The sequence below is a fragment of the Chiloscyllium punctatum genome, chromosome 19 (genome assembly GCF_047496795.1).
Source record: "Chiloscyllium punctatum isolate Juve2018m chromosome 19, sChiPun1.3, whole genome shotgun sequence".
Taxonomy (NCBI): Eukaryota; Metazoa; Chordata; class Chondrichthyes; order Orectolobiformes; family Hemiscylliidae; genus Chiloscyllium; species Chiloscyllium punctatum.
In genome coordinates, this window is record NC_092757.1 from 72,652,468 (window position 1) to 72,674,099 (window position 21,632).

At 36.4% G+C, this 21,632-nt stretch overlaps 1 protein-coding gene across 2 annotated transcripts in view; it reads left to right on the plus strand.

Annotated features, from left to right (window-relative positions):
• Positions 1–17,299, plus strand: part of supt6h (SPT6 homolog, histone chaperone and transcription elongation factor) — a 74,220-nt gene extending 56,921 nt beyond the window's left edge. For both annotated transcript variants that reach the window (XM_072589656.1, XM_072589657.1), the window contains 12 exons: positions 150–297; positions 411–553; positions 1,901–2,041; positions 2,127–2,322; positions 2,641–2,879; positions 3,353–3,466; positions 7,681–7,805; positions 8,864–8,976; positions 9,235–9,315; positions 10,155–10,309; positions 11,776–11,942; positions 14,436–17,299. In XM_072589656.1, the coding sequence (XP_072445757.1) occupies positions 150–297; positions 411–553; positions 1,901–2,041; positions 2,127–2,322; positions 2,641–2,879; positions 3,353–3,466; positions 7,681–7,805; positions 8,864–8,976; positions 9,235–9,315; positions 10,155–10,309; positions 11,776–11,942; positions 14,436–14,625 (1,812 nt within the window). In that variant the 3' untranslated portion in view covers positions 14,626–17,299. The remainder of the gene's footprint in view (positions 1–149; positions 298–410; positions 554–1,900; positions 2,042–2,126; positions 2,323–2,640; positions 2,880–3,352; positions 3,467–7,680; positions 7,806–8,863; positions 8,977–9,234; positions 9,316–10,154; positions 10,310–11,775; positions 11,943–14,435) is intronic.
• The last annotated feature ends 4,333 nt before the right edge of the window (positions 17,300–21,632 follow it).

Consider the following 21,632-nt stretch of genomic DNA (forward strand, 5'->3'; position numbering starts at 1 on the left):
GTAGTCCCTGATTTCCCCAAATGTTTAATATTTAGCAGAAATTTTGTTTTTCGTGAAATGTTTGTAAGCATTGCTTCCTGCAACTACTAATTAAGTACAGAACAAATAATTTTACGTGTCTATTTTGCACTTAAATTTATCATTAACAGGGCTATGGTAACAAAGGTATCACATTATATGATATTCGAGCTGAGCTGAGTTGCAGGTACAAGGATTTAAGAGTTCCATGTCGTGCAGCAAACTCAGAAGAAATTTTCAACATGTTAACAAAAGAAACTCCAGAGACATTTTACATTGGTAAGACTTCTCTTTCACTAATCTCTAAATAATTAGGAAAGGATTTTAAAACATTTTTACTTCTATGAGTTTGTTGAAATTACTATTACTCTAACTCTCTTCCTTCTGTTTAGGTAAGTTGATCACATGTGTTGTGACAGGGATTGCTCACAGGAGGCCTCAGGGTGAAAGTTATGATCAAGCTATAAGGAATGATGAAACTGGACTCTGGCAGTGTCCTTTCTGCCAACAAGACAACTTCCCAGAACTTAGTGAGGTATGGCACCATTTTAAAATTTTGGATCTATAATTTTTTAAATCTCATAATTCATCATTTTCATTTTTGCATTTGTAAGTTGAATTAAGTTTGAAATTGTTTAGATGTGTTTTGTTTTTCTAAAGTACTTTTCTTAAAGCATTGTGTCAGTCATAACAGCTTTTGAATTTTTTTAAATTTATGGAATATGGGTATTGCTGACTGAGCCAACATTTGTTACCAGTCCTTGAGAAGTTGGTTGTGAGCCACCTTGAACCATGCAGTCCATCTAGTGCTGGTGCCACAGTGCTGTTAGGAAGGGAATTTCAAGATTATGATCCAGTGACAGTGAAGCAATAGAAATAATGGTCATGATGGTTTGTGGCTTAAAAGGAACCTTGTAAATGGTGGTCCTTAGAAGTGTTAACAAGTTCTGAGTTTGGAATGTGCTGTTAAAGTAGACCTGGCCAGTTGCTGCAGTGTATCCTATATATTGTACATACTACAATAGCTGTGTGCCCGTGGTGGAAGGAGTGAATGTTTAAGTTGGTCAACAGGATACTCATTGACTGGGCAGCTTTGTAGTGTGTAATGGTGAGCATCCTGAATGTCATTGTCATTGAATCACACTAATTCAGGAACAGGAAACTATTTCATCACACTTCTGGCTTGTGCCTCATAGAAGGTGGATAGACTTTGGTGAGTAAGAAGGCACGTTACCCCAAATTCCCAGGCTCTGGTCTGCTCCTGTAGTCACGTTTATATCTCATCCAGTCCAATTTCTGATCAATGTTAACACAGGATGTTGATGATGAGGAATTCAGTGATGGTAATGTCAAATGGGTGTGCTTAAATTCTCTCTTGTTGGAGATGGTCTTTGCCCAGCATTTGTGTAATTCAACTGCCATCTGCTTACTTATCAAGCCAAATCTGAATATTGTCCAGATTTTGCTGCATATCAATACAGAGTGCTTCAATGTCTGAGGGGTTGAAAACTGAACTGGTATGGGCTGAAAAACTCATTCCAGATAGTTGAGCATAATAAAATGATTCAGTTCACTCCAGTCACAACCTTGGGTCAGGATTTCGATTTTTAGCAATTTTAACCTCCCAGTTGGAGGTTCAAATTTTCCTGCCTGCCTTGTGTGCTCTCTATCTGAAGACCTAAAGGTGAATGACATAAAGGTAAAAAGAAAAGATTTTTTAAAATATGTGGCTGTTATCTTGAAAGAGTGTCTATCAGTGCGAAAGGCTGTGTGGAGTGTAAATGTTACTGTTGTCTTCATCACTTTCCTTTCAGCAGAAAAACTCAAAATCATTAAAGTAATTTTAAGTTGTTCTTAAAAGATTGATTTTTATTCCCCACAGGTTTGGAATCATTTTGACAGCGGTGCCTGCCCTGGCCAGGCTATAGGTGTGAAAACAAGGCTAGACAACAATGTTACAGGTTTCATTCCGACAAAATTCCTTAGCGACAAAAATGTGAAGCATCCCGAAGAAAGGGTCAAGGTCGGGATTTTTTTCTCTTGAATTATTTCTCAGGTTTGGTGATATCTGATTGGATGTGTAATTGTTCATGTCTGCCTCCTTGTAGATTGGTATGACTGTGCACTGCAGAATAATGAAGATAGATATTGAAAAATTTAGTGTCGATCTTACCTGTCGAACATCTGATCTCATGGACAAGAACAATGAATGGAAGTTGCCCAAGGACACATATTATGACTTTGATTCTGAGGCAGCAGATCAAAAGGTAGACGACGATGCAAAGAAAAAACAGCAGCGCACGAGTAAGTCACTCAGCAGTTCAAAATTGATTTATTTTGATCTTGGGGTTTTCATTATATTGACCTCAGTTTTAAGTTAATCCTTTATTTGAATTAAGTCTGTAGCCAAATCGCCATCATCTAAGTGTATAAAAGCTTCAGGAAAAACGCCTTTGACTTGAAAGGTATTTTTCACCTCCAATCTTTACCGCAGCATTCAAGTTTTACAAACTTGTGAAATTGCAGGTCTAAGTTGTTAGTAGTATGCAAAAACAGAAATTCTTGCTTTTTGAAAAAAAGAATTATTGTATTAATTGTTGTTCACTCTTTACTTTCCAACAGCATATATCAAGCGAGTAATAGTGCACCCCTCGTTCCACAACATCAACTTCAAGCAGGCTGAGAAGATGATGGAAACCATGGACCAAGGAGATGTTATCATCAGACCTAGCAGCAAAGGAGCAAACCACCTCACTGTAACCTGGAAAGTGACTGATGGGATCTATCAACATATAGACGTAAGAGAAGAAGGCAAAGAGAATGCCTTTAGCTTGGGACAGTCTCTTTTGATCAACAATGAGGTAAGAGAAGAAAACACCTAAATATTTCATTGAAAATAAAGATTTTATGAAGTTTGTTGAATCTGTAGCTATGAAATTTATGGAAATTCAGCTTCCTGGAAATAAACATTGCAGTGTTCTCGAAGAGACTGGATTTTTCAGATTTTTGTTTTCTGCACTGATGTGCCTTTATTTACAATTTCAAATACATATTTGATACTGGTGACTGTTGGCTTCACATTTAGAGTAAATCTGTTTTGTGAAATGTATCTTTTTATTCACTTTCGACAGATTTTTTTTGTAGATGTATTTTACATTATGGATGCAAAAGCAATGCAGTGCATGAACCTTTTGGATGCAAGTTGAGGTCTTCCTTTTAAATAGTCATGCAAATGTTTATTCTTTTTAGCAAATATATATCCTCTTTTTTTTAAATAAATGCACTTTGTATTGTAAGGCACTTACAGTTTTTAATCTTCAATTTCATTATCCAGGAGTTTGAAGATCTTGACGAAATCACTGCTCGCTATGTGCAACCGATGGCATCGTTTGCTCGTGACCTGCTGTATCACAAATATTATCAGGATTGCAGTGGCGGAGACCGCAAGGTATTTACACAACATGTGAACCTGGCTTGCTCCACACAAGGGGCAATTCGAATGAGTTTATTAACATGGAAATGGGCAAGACTGTTTTAATTTTTTTCCACATTAATATTAATCTTCACTGAACCCATTTTATTAAAAGTCTATAAGCAGGACATGAATTATTGGAAGCAAGTGTATTCTCATAAAATGATTGTACCTGCCATCAGTTGGGTGGGCATGAAGGAGGTTGTTGGGGTTAAATCCTTGAAAATACACTCCATGTGGACAATCATCTCTTTCTAGGAATTGTAATATTCCTAGTGATGCATGTATTTTTAACCAATTCCTCTGGGAATAACTTAATGTGAGTTAATTTAAAACGTGATTTTAACTAAAGATTGCATTAAAAGGGTTAAACCTGTAACATTTGGCACGCGGTCTATTAAAACAGCAACACATCAGCAATGAAAGATTTTTTTAAATCATACTAACAACTATCCCCACTCATTCTTGCCTTGATAGGCTATTCACTTGTACTTGGGATTATTGTCAAGTTAACCTATAGATTTTCCTCTGGGAACTGAGGATAGGCAGGTTTGACTAAATGGGAGGCAAATGAATAGGAGACTGAAAAAACAAATGTTTTTCTTTAGGCATTGTGACAAAAGGTAAAGGTGTTATTTAGTCTGGAGAAATGATCCACTGGACTGTGATAGTATTGCCTTTCCTTCATTTCATTTTATAGCATGGATATAAGATGTCCTAATTTAAACCATTTTATTCTCAGCATATCTGTTGCTAGGTATATATTATCTCAGTTTGAAGTAATTCTGTTTACAGATTCCGTGAACCCTTAACTACTGCAATATTGACTTGATCTGACATCAAAAAAATGTGAAGAGATCTGTACAAAAGACACACCTATCCATTGCAGGTTGCAAAGAGAAACTGTCTTAATATGCTAAGTTATTTCATAGAAACAAATCCAGGACAGCCCGGTGGCACAGTGGTTAGCACTGCTGCCTCACAGCGCCGGAGACCTGGGTTCAATTCCTGCCTCAGGCGACTGACTGTGTGGAGTTTGCACGTTCTCCCCATGTCTGCGTGGGTGCTTTGGTTTCCTCCCACAGTCCAAAGATGTGCAGGTCAGGTGAATTGGCCATGCTAAATTGCCCGTAGTGTTAGGTAAGGGGTAAATGTAGGGGTATGGGTGGGTTGCGCTTCGGCGGGTCGGTATAGACTTGTTGGGCCGAAGGGACTGTTTCCACACTGTAATGTAATCTAATCAGACAGTTGAGTTTTTTTCAGTTTAAGACACGCAGATCATTTATAGGAGTAATAATATTGCTTATCCAGAGAAACTATCAAGTTTACCTGAAATCCCTAACTAGCATTGTATCCTGAAATCAAATAATGGAAAATGAGGGGGGAAATTACACACGAGAAATTGTGTACTGTGTCCCATTGTGCAAGTGCCATTAATTTATCTGTAACTGAACATAATACATTAGATGAGAAGTAGAACATCATGAATCTTGCAGTTGCTAAATGAAGTTTCACAGAATCCATGCAAAAATGATTGGTCTATTTTTGCCCCTCGAAGCAATCAGTTCCTCAAGTCTATTGTTTCATTCAGTTTTGATCCCTTTCCCGATACCTTTCTGAATTAAATTGTGAAGATCAGCTTTCAAAACTTGCACTAACCAGCATCTACAACCTCTTGTTCAAAGCAGTTCCAGATTTTACTACTCAGTTCTGAATGGCATGGTTATAATTGTAAGATTACACCTCCTTGTTCTGGATTCTCCACCAGTGAAAGTAGTTTCTCTGTAGCTACTCTATTGAAACCTTTTTTAGTAATTTGAACACCTCCATTTTATCATCCATCAATCATCAAAATTTGAAGGAATATCTGGCACATTTATCCATTCTGTCATCATAATTTAACCATTTGTATTTTGATATCATTCTGGTGAAGTATTGTAGCCCTCCAAGGACTTTATCTTTTTTGAAGTGCCATGTCCCAAACTGAATGATCAGATCATCTGCAATACTCTATGCAAGTTGCTTCCTGTTTAGATTAGATTCCCTACAGAATGGAAACAGGCCCTTTGGCCCAACAAGTCCACACCAACCCACCCAGACCCATTCCCTTTACCCTATATTTACCCCTGACTAATGCACCTGACACTATGGCCAATTTAGCATGGCCAATTCACCTGACCTGCACACCTTTAGATTCTGGGAGAAGCCGGAGCATCCAGAGGAAACCCACGCGGGCACAGGGAGAATGTGCAAACTCCGCACAGACAGTGGCCCAAGGTGGGAATCTAACCCGGGTCCCTAACAGTGTGAGGCAGCAGTGCTGACCACCGTGCCACCCTAAATTGTGTTTCAGTCCTTTGGAGATAAAGACAAAAAGGAAAGCAGTTGGTGCACTTTGGATGAAAAAATAAAGAAGTGCACCATAAGCTAAATAAGGGAGGTCAGAAAAAAAAGAGATCTTGGGGTTTATACATAAAGATTTTTGAAGATGTCAGGATGAGTTGATGAGGCTTTTAAGCAGTTTCATAAAAACAAGGAACTTGTGTTTAAACCTTTTGTAAGACCCAGACAGGAATATTGTGTCAGAGTTCCTCCCCAATGGTATAGCATGTTACTATTTGCCCTCAGCCATAGGTCGTCATTTTGTTATGGTTAATGTTTGAAAAGCTTTGAGCTGTCACAACCTCTTCACCATATGAATGTAGCTTGTAACGTTGTACACTGTACTCATACGTGTAGGAACAAATACTGTTTTCATTTAGTAATATGATTAGTATAATCTGCACTCGTGTTCTACTTAATTAGCGCATTTGACGTTCCACGGAGTTCTTTTTTAAAAAAATTCAAAGACTCAGTTTCTATCATCTTTCAAAAGGAGAATTCCAAAGACTTATCCTCTGACAGAGAAAAAGTTGCCTAATCTTTGTTTTGATGCACAACTCCTAATTTTTAAGCATTGCCTCTGCATTCTAGGTTCTCCCATAAGAGGAAGCATCATCTCCACATCTATCCCTCCACCCCTGTCAAAACCCTTCAGGATTTTATATCATTCAATTAAGTTGCATCTTATTTTTCTAAACTCCAGGTACAAGCCTACCCAATCCAACATTTCCTTCTAAGACAACCCACCCATTCTGGGCATTAGTCCAGTGAAACCTTCTCTGAACTGCCTCCGATGCATTTACACCCTTTCTTAAATAAAGTGACCAATTTTATGCACAGTACTGTCGGTGTGATCTCACTGATATAATGTATAATTGAAACATAACCTCCTACTTTTAGATTCAATCCCCTCTCCAATAAATGGCTTTCCTAATTAGTTGCTATATCTGTATACTAATCTTCTGTGTGAGGAGACACAGATTGCTCTTCATCTCAGAGCACTGGATAAGCACAGGATTCTGGACAGTACCTGCTATACAGCAAGCAGCCTGATTAGCAGAGCATTCCAAGGTTGCACTGTGACATGGTTTTTCTTCTGTGTTGGACCACCATTTGTTCCAGTTATGATAATACATTAAAATCAAGCAACAGTTTTAATGCATTACTTTTGTTATAAAGGTGGTTTAGCAAAACTGGTGATTAAATAGGAGCGACCTTGAATTCAACTAAGACAGTTATTCAAATTCAAATTGTACATTTGCCTGGATTTTGAACACATTGTGACTTTGGAAAAATGTTGTTTGCCATGTTAAATGTTTGGAAATGAGTTATTTCTTAAAGCAGCTGAGCTGAGCAGCATTTTCAGCTGAAGTCAAATTAGGAACTAGTGGGAATCAAGCTGCCAGTATTTAATCAATTGGAATATGTCAGCCCACTCTTATTTTAATTAGCCATCAAGACAGGGTCCCTTCTTAATAGAACGGTTATTTGCAGTTCTACTGCAATTATTTAATAGATCAGTGGTTCTAATAGTAAACAGTTGTCTAAAAAGTGTTATTTATGAAAATAAAACAAATTAAAAACACTAAACACAGGTCATTTGGTTTCTGTAGTAAGAAAGTAATGTTTATTGTTTTTGTAGTGTGGAACATTTCATTGCATAAACTCCTCTTATCCTTTTGAAATATAAAATTAATTTGTGCCAAAAAGACCTACCTTTTTTGAACAGTTATTTCCACAGTTAACCTTAATGTTTTGTTGTCACCAAGACTGTATTAAATATGGCATTAATTTATTTTCCTTTCTAGAAAATGGAGGAACTGCTATCAAAATCCAAAAGAGAAAAGCCGTCTTTTATTCCCTATTTTATTTCAGCATCAAAGGAATTGCCAGGAAAATTTTTGTTAGGCTACCAACCTCGTGCTAAACCAAGGTTGGTACCCCCAAAGTGGTGTTCTGTAATTTCAGTGATAAGCATTTAATATTCTTAATTAGCTCGTATAATTATTACTGAAAGGTCTCCCCTCTCCTGGGCTTATAAAGTTGTTATTATGGATATAATTATGATATTCATGCACTACGTTGCAGAAAATGAGGAATGCCAGTAGTGTCATGTGCAGAGTAGCTAACAGTATGTCTGGAGCTGGAAAAGCATGTGAATTTCAACTAATTTCACGTTGTTGCATTTCCTTTTACAAGTACAAGTTCAATATGCAGTTATTAAGTGAAAGTAACTGTATACTGAACTTAGATCCTATTAGATGATAAGAATGAGCCAGTTTCAACTGGTTTGAATCGTAGAATCCCCATGGTGTAGAAAGAGGCTATTTAGCCCATCAGGTCTGCACCAGCCTTCTGAAGAATATCACACCCAGACAGCCCCTATCTAATTCCAATAACCCTGTTTTTACCATGGCTAATTCACCTAAACTGCTCATCTGGAAAGAAAGTGGATCATCTAGCAGAAATCCCATGCTGGGGAGAACATGCAAACTCCACAAAGTCAGTCACCCAAGGCTGGAATTAAACCCAGGTCCCTGGTGCTGAGATGCAGCAGCACTAACCACTGAGACACTGTGCTGTCCAAATGTGGATGCTTTAATATATGATGTGATGTCAGTGGTCTGTTTTAGAATAGGAACGTTTTCTGGAATACTTACTTTACAAGTTTGTTATATTACAGTACAAGCCAAAGATGTAAATTTGATAGCTTTCAGAAATTGGACTGCAAACTGCAACTCAAATTTCTAAGACAGGTATCTTTGTTCTGTGGTATTAGGGTATGAGAAATCTATTTACGTTCTTTTCTGGAAAGAAAGGAAATCTAATGTATGAATACAGTACATTTGTAGAGAAGAGATACTACTGAAGAGAGCCTGCATTTCTATAGGTTTAACACTAGGAAGATTATAGGACAATTTTAAACAGTTCAGCAAAGTAATTCCATATACAGTGTTTCTGTTTGCACTCTAAATGTTATATTGTTTGTAGGGTGGAGTATGTTACAGTAACACCAGAAGGATACCGTTACAGGGGGCAAATTTTCCCAACTGTGAATGGACTGTTTAGATGGTTTAAGGATCACTTCCAGGATCCTGTTCCAGGTAAGACTACAGAGGCCATTGAATTTAACCAATGCATAGAATCTGTGCACTTCCAAATGGGTTGAGATTAGGTAGTATGAAAAATACGGATACATTTGACCTTTAAATAGAAAGGATTCAGATTGTTAAAAGTTTGGATGGAATATATTTTCACCACAAGGTATACATTGACATTTATGATTTTTGTGGCAACTGCATAAACAAGAATTTTAGTCATGAACTATGAATACTGAAATGAACATGATTATCTGTTCCCAGGTATTACACCTTCAAGTACAAGCAGATCCAGCAGAACACCTGCCTCTATGGATGCAACACCAGCTAATCTTAATTTGGCAGGTATGTGCATGGAATTACTTTCTTCCCTTGTGTTCGAACTGTCATTCCATTCTGTTCCTGATTGTAAAATGCATTGCTGTACTTCTACAGTTTTACTTGTGTTTAATAAAGCTGAATGGCAAGGAAGTAAGTAATTTTGTCTCCCAAAGCAGTTTTGTTTTAATATTTAGTGCAACTTCTACAGTTCCAAATCTGGTTTTTAATGCCTTAACATTGTTGCTGTCACTATCTTTCACCACCTTCTGTCAGCTATTTCATATTTCAGTGAAGTTATTCAGTTGCTGGAAGGACCATAATAAAAATAAATATTTGTTTAGTGTTTTCTCCAATGTGGTTTTAGAAAACCAGTGATGAAAATTAAGTTGAATGTTGTCCCTTCCATGCTTCACATAACATTGAGTCACAACACCATTACACCAGGTCTTTTTAATAGCTGCTAATTTCCTGGTGGACAGAATGAGTTAGAAATGGATTGGATATTTTGAGGATTCGTAATCTAGTGGTCATGAATTTTGATCCAAAGAAAGCTTTTAGATTTGGGGGTAATGAGAGCAATAATCATGTTGGTGTTGGATTTACTTTGACATGTAAATCTCTAAAAAGAAAGTGGTTCTATGCTGTGCTTTTATTCGTGTTGTTGTAATGTTTGTACACTGCATAGCCAGTAGTTTAATATTAAGAACCATGTTGCGTACTGAATCTGTCTTAGTTTGTGTTTTCAGTGTAGATGTAATAGAACTGTTACTTTGTTTCAGATGTGCTAAGGAAATGGAATTTAAATGAATATGTAACTGATGTCCACAGTAATTAACTAAGCAATTATTTCCCTTCTCTACTAGATATTACACGAGCTGTTAATGCTCTCCCACAGAACATGACAACGCAAATGTTCAATGCCATAGCAGCTGTTACTGGACAGGGTCAGAACCCAAATGCTACTCCAGCACAGTGGGGATCCAGTCAGTATGGCTATGGAGGAAGCAGTGCCTATCACGTATGTTTCTGCCTTAAGATTTCTATTTTCACCTTTTTTAAATACTACCATGTTAATAATTTCTAAGTTGCCCAAGGCTTAATTGTTGCTCTCATTTAGGCAAATTGCATTTGGGATTTCCTGGACCTGTCCATTATCCAAAATACCAAGCATACAAATGGAAATCCTTCCTCTTCACTTAACCTAGTGTGCACTGGTACTAATTCTGACTAATTATCAGCCAAGCTCTCATCTGGGCAAAAGAGTAACTTCTTCCCTTGCACCTGACATCTTGTGACAGATAAAATAATCAATTGTGTCATTGCTTCAAATAGTCATTGCGATTTTGAAGATACCTCCTCATTTGCTCTATTTCTACTCCATAAAGTCCCAATGACTCCAGTCCCTGGGGATCCACTCTCAAATTCATTTGTAGATAGCTCCACAATGGCCAAAGTGAACCCTTTGTAACCTGATTTGCTTACCAACACACTGTCAAAAGAAACTGCCAGATGAAAACACAATAAAACAGTAAATATGGGGAAAATGTCTTTATTCAACTCTGTTCACACCTTACAATGCCTTGACTTTGTAAAAGATACTGAAAAATGTCAGCAATTGGCGCTGGAAATACTCGAGTACTCTCTTCTGCTTGGTGTGCTGTCTTCAGATAGTGGGTTACAATCTACCGTGTAATCAATGCAGTCAGACAATTTTTAGTGTTTTTGCGCTGCAGTTTTGAAATCCAAGGCACTCTGTATGGCCTTTTCTGTAACGACCACACCCACACTACTTAACATGTGGAAGATGATGATGTCTCATTTTCAGTCAGTCCACATGTTCATTCATGTACCAACACAGCATTTCAGAGATCTTGCATGGTCTGGGCTGCTCCATACTGTCGAGAAAAGAGATTGCAGGTCATTGAAGATCCCTCCAACTTTGCCTAACCGATCCCAGAGCTGGCAATGTATCACCTCCAGAGATGACATGGTCTCAAACAAATTCAAGTTTTTACAGGAATAGGGTGAACTGAACTTGGTCAACTGTTAAACTTGCTGAGCAGAATTTCCACTGGTTGCTTGCCAGCAAATACCAACTCAGCCAACAATGAGCTACATCCAACTGTAGCATTACTTTCAAGTAGCAGATCTCCTCAAACCAATCCCCATTCTGTTTTTTGTTTTGACTTTTTCACTGAATTGCATTATGGCAAAGTACGAAACAATAACTTGCAGTTTGAATTGCTGTCAAATTCTTAAGTTATTGTTAATATTTTCTGCAATTTAACTTTTCACTTCAAGAGACATTTATATCTTCAAACGCTTGTGCGTCGATCAGCTTTTTTTTTGTTAAATTCTAGTAGTGTTGGGGCACAACTTTTCATGGTTAAGATACAGCAAAATGTAACCCTTATAATCTTCTCTAGCTTAGCCACCTATTTTCTGTCTTAATTGAATCTGATTTAGATCTGATCCTTTTACCAGGTTTTTGCAACTCCTGCACAGCAGCCAGTAGCAACACCATTGATGACTCCAAGCTATTCATACACAACACCCAGTCAACCAATGACAACACCTCAGTACCATGGTAATGCTACACCTCAAGCTTCTGTCATACCGCCATCTACAACACGACAAAGGTCACAGCCAAAGTGAGTACTTTTGCAGTGTTGATTGTGTTAAGATCCCAGCCAATGGTACTACTGCACAAGTCACATTCCAGAATGAAATCTGAATGGATAGATCAAATTCTTCTATTTCAGTTAACCGAATGGTCAGTTATTTAAACTTAGTCACACAAGGCTACAGAGTTTCATTAACAGAATAGAAATGTATTACCCAAAAGGTGAAAAGAAAAAGAAACAGCAGCCATTCAGGTACAGAGACTGTGTTTGTTTGTTTGTTTGTTTGTTTGAGAAAAATTAAACTGCCCCCCCCCCCCCAGCCCGTATCAAGTCTAAGTTCTAGTTAATGGATTCTCCCCAGGAGAATTAACTGTAAAATCATCTTACATGAACACTTCTGATTTGGAAGTTATACAAATTAAAATTTGCTGCCAAGGTAACTTATTCACTTAACTGCCCTGGAAAAAAAGTTTTATCTCTAGGAGAAAAATTATGTTTGCACTCCCCGACAACCTTTTAATCACTGCGATTTTCTAATCTAAATCAATTCTTGATTATTCTGATCTGAAAACAATGTAATGGCTTTTGCTGTTTACTTGTTGAAAATAACAATAATAGAAACCGCTTTCCATTATTACCCATGGGGTTGCCTGCTCCTAGGACACTGGATTAAATCATTATTCGAGAAGGAATATCTGATCTATTTGTGTTTGTCCCAATAAAAGCCCTTCTTTAAAATAGCCAACATCCATATGCTACTATTTTTTTCGAAGTTCAAAAATGATATTAATATATATAAATCTCTCAGCTTTCAATACAATTGGCACAAAGTTAAGAGGAACATTAAGTTCAGTGAGCAGGGAGTTGCAGTGGGATAGCAAGGAGGAGGACTTGTTTCTCAGGGTAGTAAGAATTCTTTACCACGAGAGGGCTGTTGATGCTAGGTCATTAAGTATATTCAAGGTTGAGATAAATGTATGTTTAAACATTAAGTAAATGGAGGGTTATAGGGATAAGGCAGGAAAGTGGAGTTTAGGATTATCAAATCAGCTATGATCTCATTGAATGCTGGAACAGATTGTCTGGACCAAATCAACATCTTATGGACAGGGAACGGTTTAGTGAGGGAAAAATCATGGCATTAAATTCGATGTAGACAAGAGAGAGATAATCATTTTAAAACCAAGAAAGTTAAATCAGAGCATGTTTGAAAATGAGAACTGTTGAGTAACAGATTTTTAAAAACTAACCATCAATATCAAGTTGATTGATTCAAAAGGGCTCAGGGAATGTTGTTGTTCTTTTCATGGGGACGAAGATGTAAAGAGGAAGCAGATGTAGTTCAGTTTTATAAAGCTTTTGTCAGACTCCATTTAAAGTGCTGTTTAATTTAGGTCTGCACTACAAATAATATATTAGCCATTGAAGGAATGAAATGCAGAATCACTAGAATATTACTGAGATTTGAAGAATTTGTATCCCTTTGATTATGATAGATTAAGGAGTGATCTGATCCAGTTGTCCACAATGTTAGAAGGATTTGAAAGAATTGATGAGAAAGCATTATTTTCTCTAGCAGGAGAATCGAGAACAGGTATATGTAATCCCAAAATTAGAATTAGGTCATAGGGGAGCAAAATTTGGAAGCATTTCCTTTATAAAAACAGGGTGGTGAAAATCTGGAAATTACTACATAAGGGCTGTGCTTAATTGATTGTTGGGCCATTTAAACACTGAGGCAAATGGATGTTTGAAGGCAAGGATACAGTGATATTGGGAAGTATCTTGTGGTGCAGTGGTAATGTCCCTAACTCTGGTCCTGTAGGTCTGGGTTCAAGCTCCACCTGCTCCAGAAGTATGCTATAGCACATCTGAACAGGTTAATTCAAAATATCCATAAGGATGTGGGGCAAACGCAGATAAATGGAAGTGAGGTAATCCTTTGTTGTGGTCTAATTGGTTAATCTAAAAAGTTAAAATGTGCTGGATGCTCTGACTGGCCTTGAGCTTTGGAATGTTTCTGTATTTATATAACTTGAAGGTTGAAAGGTGTAAAGTTGAAATTTTGCTTGCCGACATCCCAGCTAGTGTGCTGGGTGGTATACAGCAAAACCTGTTTATAATGAGGTTGGAAAGGTATCACCTGGACTCCCAATCTGCAGTGCTGACGTCTTAAACTATATGTTCAGGGCACCAAGAAAAGAATGTGCCCCATAGTCTCCACTATTGAAATTCAAAGACTGGGATTGCCTTGCATTTAAAAATAGAAAATAAAACATTAAATCATTCATGTTGTAACCTAAGTATGGGAGTTAATTCTTTAAGCTAAATTTCAGGTAGAAAATGAATAATATATGGGTAATCTGCAGTCTACTTGTAGCAATGTCCTAATGTCAGATATTAGTCTGGAATTTAGATTGAAATGCATGCATTTTTGGATGGTGTGCAGCTTAAGACAAAACTTAGCATGATGAAAACATGAATTCAAAGACACTAACACTTTATCATTCTTTAACCTAGGACTTCAACTGCTCATACTGCAGTAGACTGGGGTAAGATAGCAGAACAGTGGCTACAAGAGAAAGAACAGGAAAGGCGAAAACAGAAAGCAAAGATGACACCTCGGCCTTCACCTAGTCCCATGATTGAAGGCACCCCGATGTCCATCGCAGGTGATGCCACACCATTACTAGATGAAATGGATCGGTAGAGGACAAAATGAACAGCATTTGAACATTAATCCCACTTTACTGGTCTGCTATTTTCAGTGTTTCCCTGAACCAAACCCAACTTTTCTCAGCTACACATTGGCTATTTCAGGATGTCTGTGACACTCAGTATTGTCCATACAACTGGAAGTATGATTCTTTCAGAAACCTAAGGAAAATCACTGGAATACCGGATTGAATAGGCCAGTAGGCTTATGTACTATTCCAAATGGCTGAACCAGTGAGTGCATATCTCTACTCTGCTGGGATTTGTACATGTGCAAAAAAATGCCAGTTTACAGTCAGCTTAATTTTAATTTCTACAGAGTGCTCAAATTTCAGAACATTTGTAACCGTTAAGTAATGGATAACTCTTTGAAGCATACTGGTTATTACCTGCTTGACATATACAAATGTTTCAGATACTATTATGGTGTACATAAATGGGCATATGCAAAATGGTTTTGTTTTATTACGCTTGTGGTGAAACTTAAAATAACAAACCAATTCCCAGCATGTTCTGGTGGGAGAAGATAGTTTAAATTGTACTTGATTTAATAAGATTTTTTTTCCCTTTAAATAAAAGAGCATTTAGTTTTGAAGACATTTTCTGATACTCTGGTTATTTTTCAACTTAAATCAGAACGCTATATCTCAGTTGCCTAATAGGCACTTGAAGCGTGAAATGATTCAAACATAAATAGCTTTACTCCTTCATCTGTGTTTCAAGGTATGTGAATGACAGCATAAAGGGATACTTATGAGAGATTTAGATAATCTGAGTGTGAAGTTTAATCAAATTACCAATATCTGAATTCCAATGGTTTGTTAATATGTGTGTATATATTTATTGTATATATGATAGCAGATTTATTCCATTTTCAGTTTTCCTTTGCAGCACAAATGATGTACTAACAGATGGAAGTTAAGTTGACCTTTGTACCATGTCATCTGGGCTGGGTGCCATTGTGTAATGTCATTTGATCTGCAGCAGTTGGTTGTAGTCATACTGTATACACAGGGTATGCTGTTTCACTACAGCAGATACTGAAACGAGAGATGTGCTGCTGTGGTCCAAATCACATTGCACAGTAGTCCTTCAATAGTTTATCCTGTGACTTCTGCTTGTCACAGAAAACTGCCCCACACATTCCACTCGGAGGGAATGATGCAATGAATAGATGTACCATTTTTGATATCTGTAAAGTCACCTTAATGCCTTCGTTTTATCTTATCTGGACAACTCCACCTTTGTGGTCTATATTTTTCATTGTTGAGGCAAAATAGCACCCAGTCTACATTAAGATACTCCTTTCTATCAAATTTGTCAACTTAAAATCTTTCAGAAACATGGCTCAGAAATAATTGAAGGCTGTCATGAAATAGATTTTTGAGTACTCACAGTATTATATTATCTGAGCTATTTATCCTAATTGAGATTGTAGCCAGTTTGTATTAAATTTCTTTGTGGCCTATGAAAAAGCATTTAATGGGAATTATTATCATCCTCTTCTCAGTGTCTGTAATTCATTTTTAAAATTTGACACCTTTTCTGAGACTTTGCCATACCTGAATAATAAGTGCTAAGCCATTGCAATAAGCTTCAAAAGATTTAAAAATGTAGTGCTTTGTCCAAATGTATAGTTTCACCTTAGCTTTTGTACTAAATATTGAAGCAAGTCAGATGGGGAAGTATTTGACCTATGTACCAAAATAACTAAACACAACTTGTTTAGTTTATAGTAGCACAAACATTGAAATGAATAAACTTGCAAATGCTTTTTTGAAACCCAGTTCATTCCTCATCTAAACACATTGATATGTTTGAATTGGTTTGAAAAGGGAATAATTTAGATCAGGTGGAAAGAATATATTAAAAGAAAAAATAGTGTGGATGCTGGAAATCTGAAGTAAAAATGTTGAAAATACTCAGCACATATGGCAATATCTATGAAGAGAGAAAAACCGTTAACATTTTGAGTCAAGTGACTTCAGAACAGAAAAGTCCATGAGAGCTTTTTGTATTTAATCATTTTTTCATTGCAAAATAATTTTCCACAATATCTTGGAAAGTATTGCTTTGAAGAGGAGACTAGATATTTTCAATACAATCTTTACCTAGTTAGCTGAAGTATATTAAACTCGTGTTCTGAATAAAAGTACTGTGAATCTTAATGAAACGTGCATTTTGTAGTTGCAACAAGTCGGTACAAACGTAGCTATATGCAATTTCAGTAAATTGCTATGGCACAGTTAACTGACCAGCGAAAGCAGCTGAATTAAGAGTTGTAATTAGGATGAATGTGAGTGAGCTTGGGCTGTGCACTGAAGGCAGTTTTATGCACACTGGGAACTGTATTATGCTTTGAAATATAATGTTATTCTGTTCCATTTTACACAAAAAATATTTAAGCCTATGTATAACTGCTAGTATTTTAAATCTACTTTAGTTCTTTTTTGGTGAGAATGCCTTTTCCCACTGATTTACTTCTGGTGGAAAATATATAGATAATAATGGGGTTCTCCTTGCACTCTATTTCAATAATTTAAAGTTTTATGGTTTCATAAATGAGTGTTAAGTTGTATTTGCAACACGGGAAAATTTAAACCATATTATCATGCTTTCCATTCTTGATGTCTGTATCTTTCCATGAATAAAGCAAATACACCAAGAAATTCCTGTTTCAATATTTTAATGACTGAATTCCTATAGAAGTAAGTTGATTTTAGCCAGTGTAATTAAATATTTGCCAGTGTAAATGAATCAGTTTAATATTTCAAAATGTATGTTCCAAGCTTTCTGTTTCCAAGTACGAATTGTTATCATTTTAAACTTTAAGTGGCTTAAAGTGGATGTTTTCATTAGTTCAGAACGTAATTCAAGGGAATCAGTATTTCTTTTCTCCAAACTTGTATGCCCAAAAGAAAAATACATGCTTTTACTAATCATCTTCCCACATTTCCTCCCTCTCTCTCCCCACCTTCTCTCTGACACACATGCACATGTGTCCTTTGTCCCATTTATTAATGGCTTTAATTATGTACAAATGGTATAGCTAGGTGCAGATTTCTGGTTAAGTTTAAATAACCAAAAGTTATGATTTGAGCAGCTGTGCTTTTGGCATTTTGAGAATAGGATCTCTCTGGCTAATTTAAGATGGAATAATGTGAACTTACTGTACACACACATATGCAAATACAACTCATTACAAAGTTAGTCTTGTTCATTTCAGTTTAAATATTTTAACAATTTTGTGTTAATTATTATCAATCAATATTTCTCATGAAAATTAACTATTACCAATATGTAGACACTCAATTCTTTTATATTTTATTGAAATCTTAGTTATTAAGCTTTGTTTAGCTTTCCTATTTATTTTTCTGTCTCAAACTTTTTGCTTCCCTTTATTTCGTTCTCTGTACCAGATATGTTGTTGAATTTGAACCTGTGTAATTTTCATTGCCTTTCAATCCCTGAACTATTAATTTCATAACCCTATAATTAAGTTAAGGATGTTGCTTGCCTTTATTCCTACAGATCTCAGATGCCCAGATTTCCTCGCTGCGACATTGTCAACTCTATTGGAATAAAAGTTGTAAATTGCAAGGGCAAAACTAACTAACAGACACTGTTAAATGCCCTGTTACAGAAACTTAGTGCAAGATTAAATTGCAGTGTGCTTCATTTAATTCCATTCTCTTCTATAAAAAAACCTGCCATTTCATCTTTTCTGGTTTGCTTGTTTGGGAACTTGTATTAATGATCAAATGAGATAAAGCAGTAAGTTTTATGAAATTGGGAGCAAATTCAGGATGTGCTTGCATCATGTCAATGGAAAGCAAAGAGATTCGTTAACTAAGTAGGAAAGGGAGGGGTGGAGAGATGATGGAGAAGATGGTGTTAGACTGGGGTGGACAAAGTTAAAAATCTCACACCATTTAAAAGGCATCTGGATGAATATATGAATAGGAAGGGTTTGGAGGGATATGGGTCAAATGCTGGCAAATGGGACTAGATTAATTTAGGATATCTGGTCGGCACAGACAAGTTGGACTGAAGGGCCTGTTTCCATGCTGTATGTCTCTCTGACTCTACATAATTGATATTATCTCTTTTTTAAATCTGTTCTTTTCAGATTTGCCCAAATTTATAATGTCCATGTCTAACTGAGGTACACTGTACAGGTGCCTATGCAATATGTCATCTCGGTGCCTATTATACATTAGTCTTCAAATGCTTGCCTGAGATTTTCCTGTTAATATCCTTCGAGAATCCCAGTTTAATCCAATCCCGTCCTAGTTCAAGAATTAGTTCTAGGGAAGTTAATTAAATGTTAACAAGTTACACTGATTTCTCACTCCTAAGGAGTAGCAACCTGATCTATGGAATTCACTGCCACAGAAGGCTGTGGAGACCAGGTCATTGAATGTATTTAAGACTGAGATAGATAGGCTTCTCATCACCATTCTCCCAGTAACCCTTGACAATCCAGAACCTATCAGCCATGAATGAATGGCAGAACAAACTCAATGGGCTGAATGGCCTAACTTCTGCTTTGTTTTATGGTCTTATAGACATCAACCTGAGTGATCTTGGTCACTGGATAAATATAGTACTTTGTACTAATTATGCACAATCACTAGTAATTTCCATTCAAATATGGTTTAAAGGTGTATTTTGCTGCACAACATCTATGCAATAAATTGATTAACACACATGCTCAAGAAGCACTTTGGATTTTATTAAATGTCAAGTTAGTAACAACTAAACTGTATGCAAGAAAGCACTAGGTTTAAACTTAGTGTTTGGTGATTAAGTATTAGAGTTTGCCTGAGTGCCGGAGGAAGGGTGGAGTGGAGAGCCAGGTCTGATCAGTTTTAATTACTATTTGAAATGAAATAGGACATGAAAGGACAGGGTTGAACCTAACTATAATGTACTTGTTGAATGGTGAGTCCAGCAGGATTACTTGAGTCAATATGAGAACAGTCTGCACTCTAAATCATTTGAGTAAGTTGTGCAGAAACATTAACTTGCCACGAACAGGTATTTTGTTTTTATCAGATTCCAAAGAGGAATGAGTTTTGAGAAACAGTCACTGAGAAGATATGGATACAAAACTTGTTTAGGCTGATTTCTCAATCACTACAAAGTGTAGGGTATAAAAGACCTCAGTAGTAACTGAACAGTTACCCAAAAACTGTCCGACAAAAGTAGATCAATAGACAGTATTGTTTTCACCACCCATCTTGCATAATGGAAAATGTAAGGAATTAATTATGAATGTGAGGCTGAACCTATCAATTGATAATTGCATATGTCATTTTAAGCAAGAGACTAGCAATGTACAGACTAGTCCACTTTTCCAGATGAGGGGAGAGCAGAACTATTTTGATGCCCTGGCCTCATTTTAAGCAAAATCTGTGACAATCCTCAGTTCTTCTCTCTCGAATCAGTTTTTATGTTAGGTTGCCATTAACACTTTAAAAATGTAATTGCAAACCACTGAGATTTGCAGTCACTAAGGGATGATTGGATTCCTTTTTTTAAAAAATATGTCAAAATGCTTTGGCAGTCTTAAATTAATATAGTGATTCGAACTCCAACGAAAACTACTGAAGAGTGCCATGGGATCTGTTATGTCGACAGGAGAGGGCAGGTGGCTTGTTTGTTTAATAACTCCACAGAAAGGCAGCATTTCCAACTGTGCAATGTTTCCTCAGCATTGTCACTTTAATCTCCATAAGAAAATGTGGATTGTATCTTGAGTGGAACTTATGTCTGAACTTCTGTCTTTGACAAGAGTGCTACTTGTGGAAATTGTCATGCAATAGGTGATGTGGGCAACCTATCAATTATTAATTACATACATGTCATTTTAAGCAAGACATTAGCAATATACATAATCCACTTTTCCAGATGAGAGAGCAGAGCTACTTTGACGCCCAGGCCTCATTTTAAGTAAAATCCATAACAATTCACACCACCTCTCTCTTGAATCATTTTAGTTTTATCTGCAGTAAAATGTCAATTTTGGATTTTAAGCATGTCAGATTTGACTATTTAAAAAAAGACAGCAGTTATATTGTGAAAAACTGAAGGATCGCACACAACACCTTTTTTACTATCCTGTAATCCCTAAAAATATGAGGAAAAGCCCATCTCTCACTGGACGCTATATTAATTGACCGCAGTCTACTGGAGGAACAGTCCTTAGAAAGTGATGCAAGTGAAAGCTTCCTTTTGTTGGAAAGGGGTAAGTTTATTATTCACATCTTTCTGTTACATTTAATTTGTAATTGTAGATTAATGCTTTGCAATGTAGATGTTAAAATAGAATGTCAAATATGTTAAAAGTATGCAACTTGCTCTTGTAGATTTGAATTTATTGATTAATTTGATGGGTACTTATTCATAGTTTATACTACTTCTCACAGAAGAATCCTTCCACATAGAATTATTTTAATGTTGCAACAAAATAAATCAGCTGTTTCTGATCTACCACAAATGTTTTATATTGCCAGTTTCTGTGAGAATGCATAACTGAATATTTTAATACTAGCATAAACAACTATATTGAATATACTGAATTTTGACAACTCTAAAGTAAGAGTATGAGAAAATCTTGATGCTTCCTGCTACATAAGTCTAATCCATACAATTACTCTGGACCCTGTTGAATCTTATTTGGTTTGTGTTTAATATTTTTGCCTAAACATTGTTGTTTTAGTATTGGGTAACTATAACAGTTTACTTTAAATGTTGCAAGTCCTACTATTTGTTACTTTACATCTCATGAAATGTTTTACTTATTTCAAGATAATATCAGAATCAAAGGGTGGGAGAAATAATTTGATGGTTGTACCATTGAAACAACTGTAATAATGTTACATCTAACCTTTAAGGTGATACACACATTTAAATTTGTAAAAGCAACCAGAATTTAGTTTGTTAGCATGCAGTTTGCATTTTCATTGCTAAACATTTATTTGCCCTTCTGACATTGTT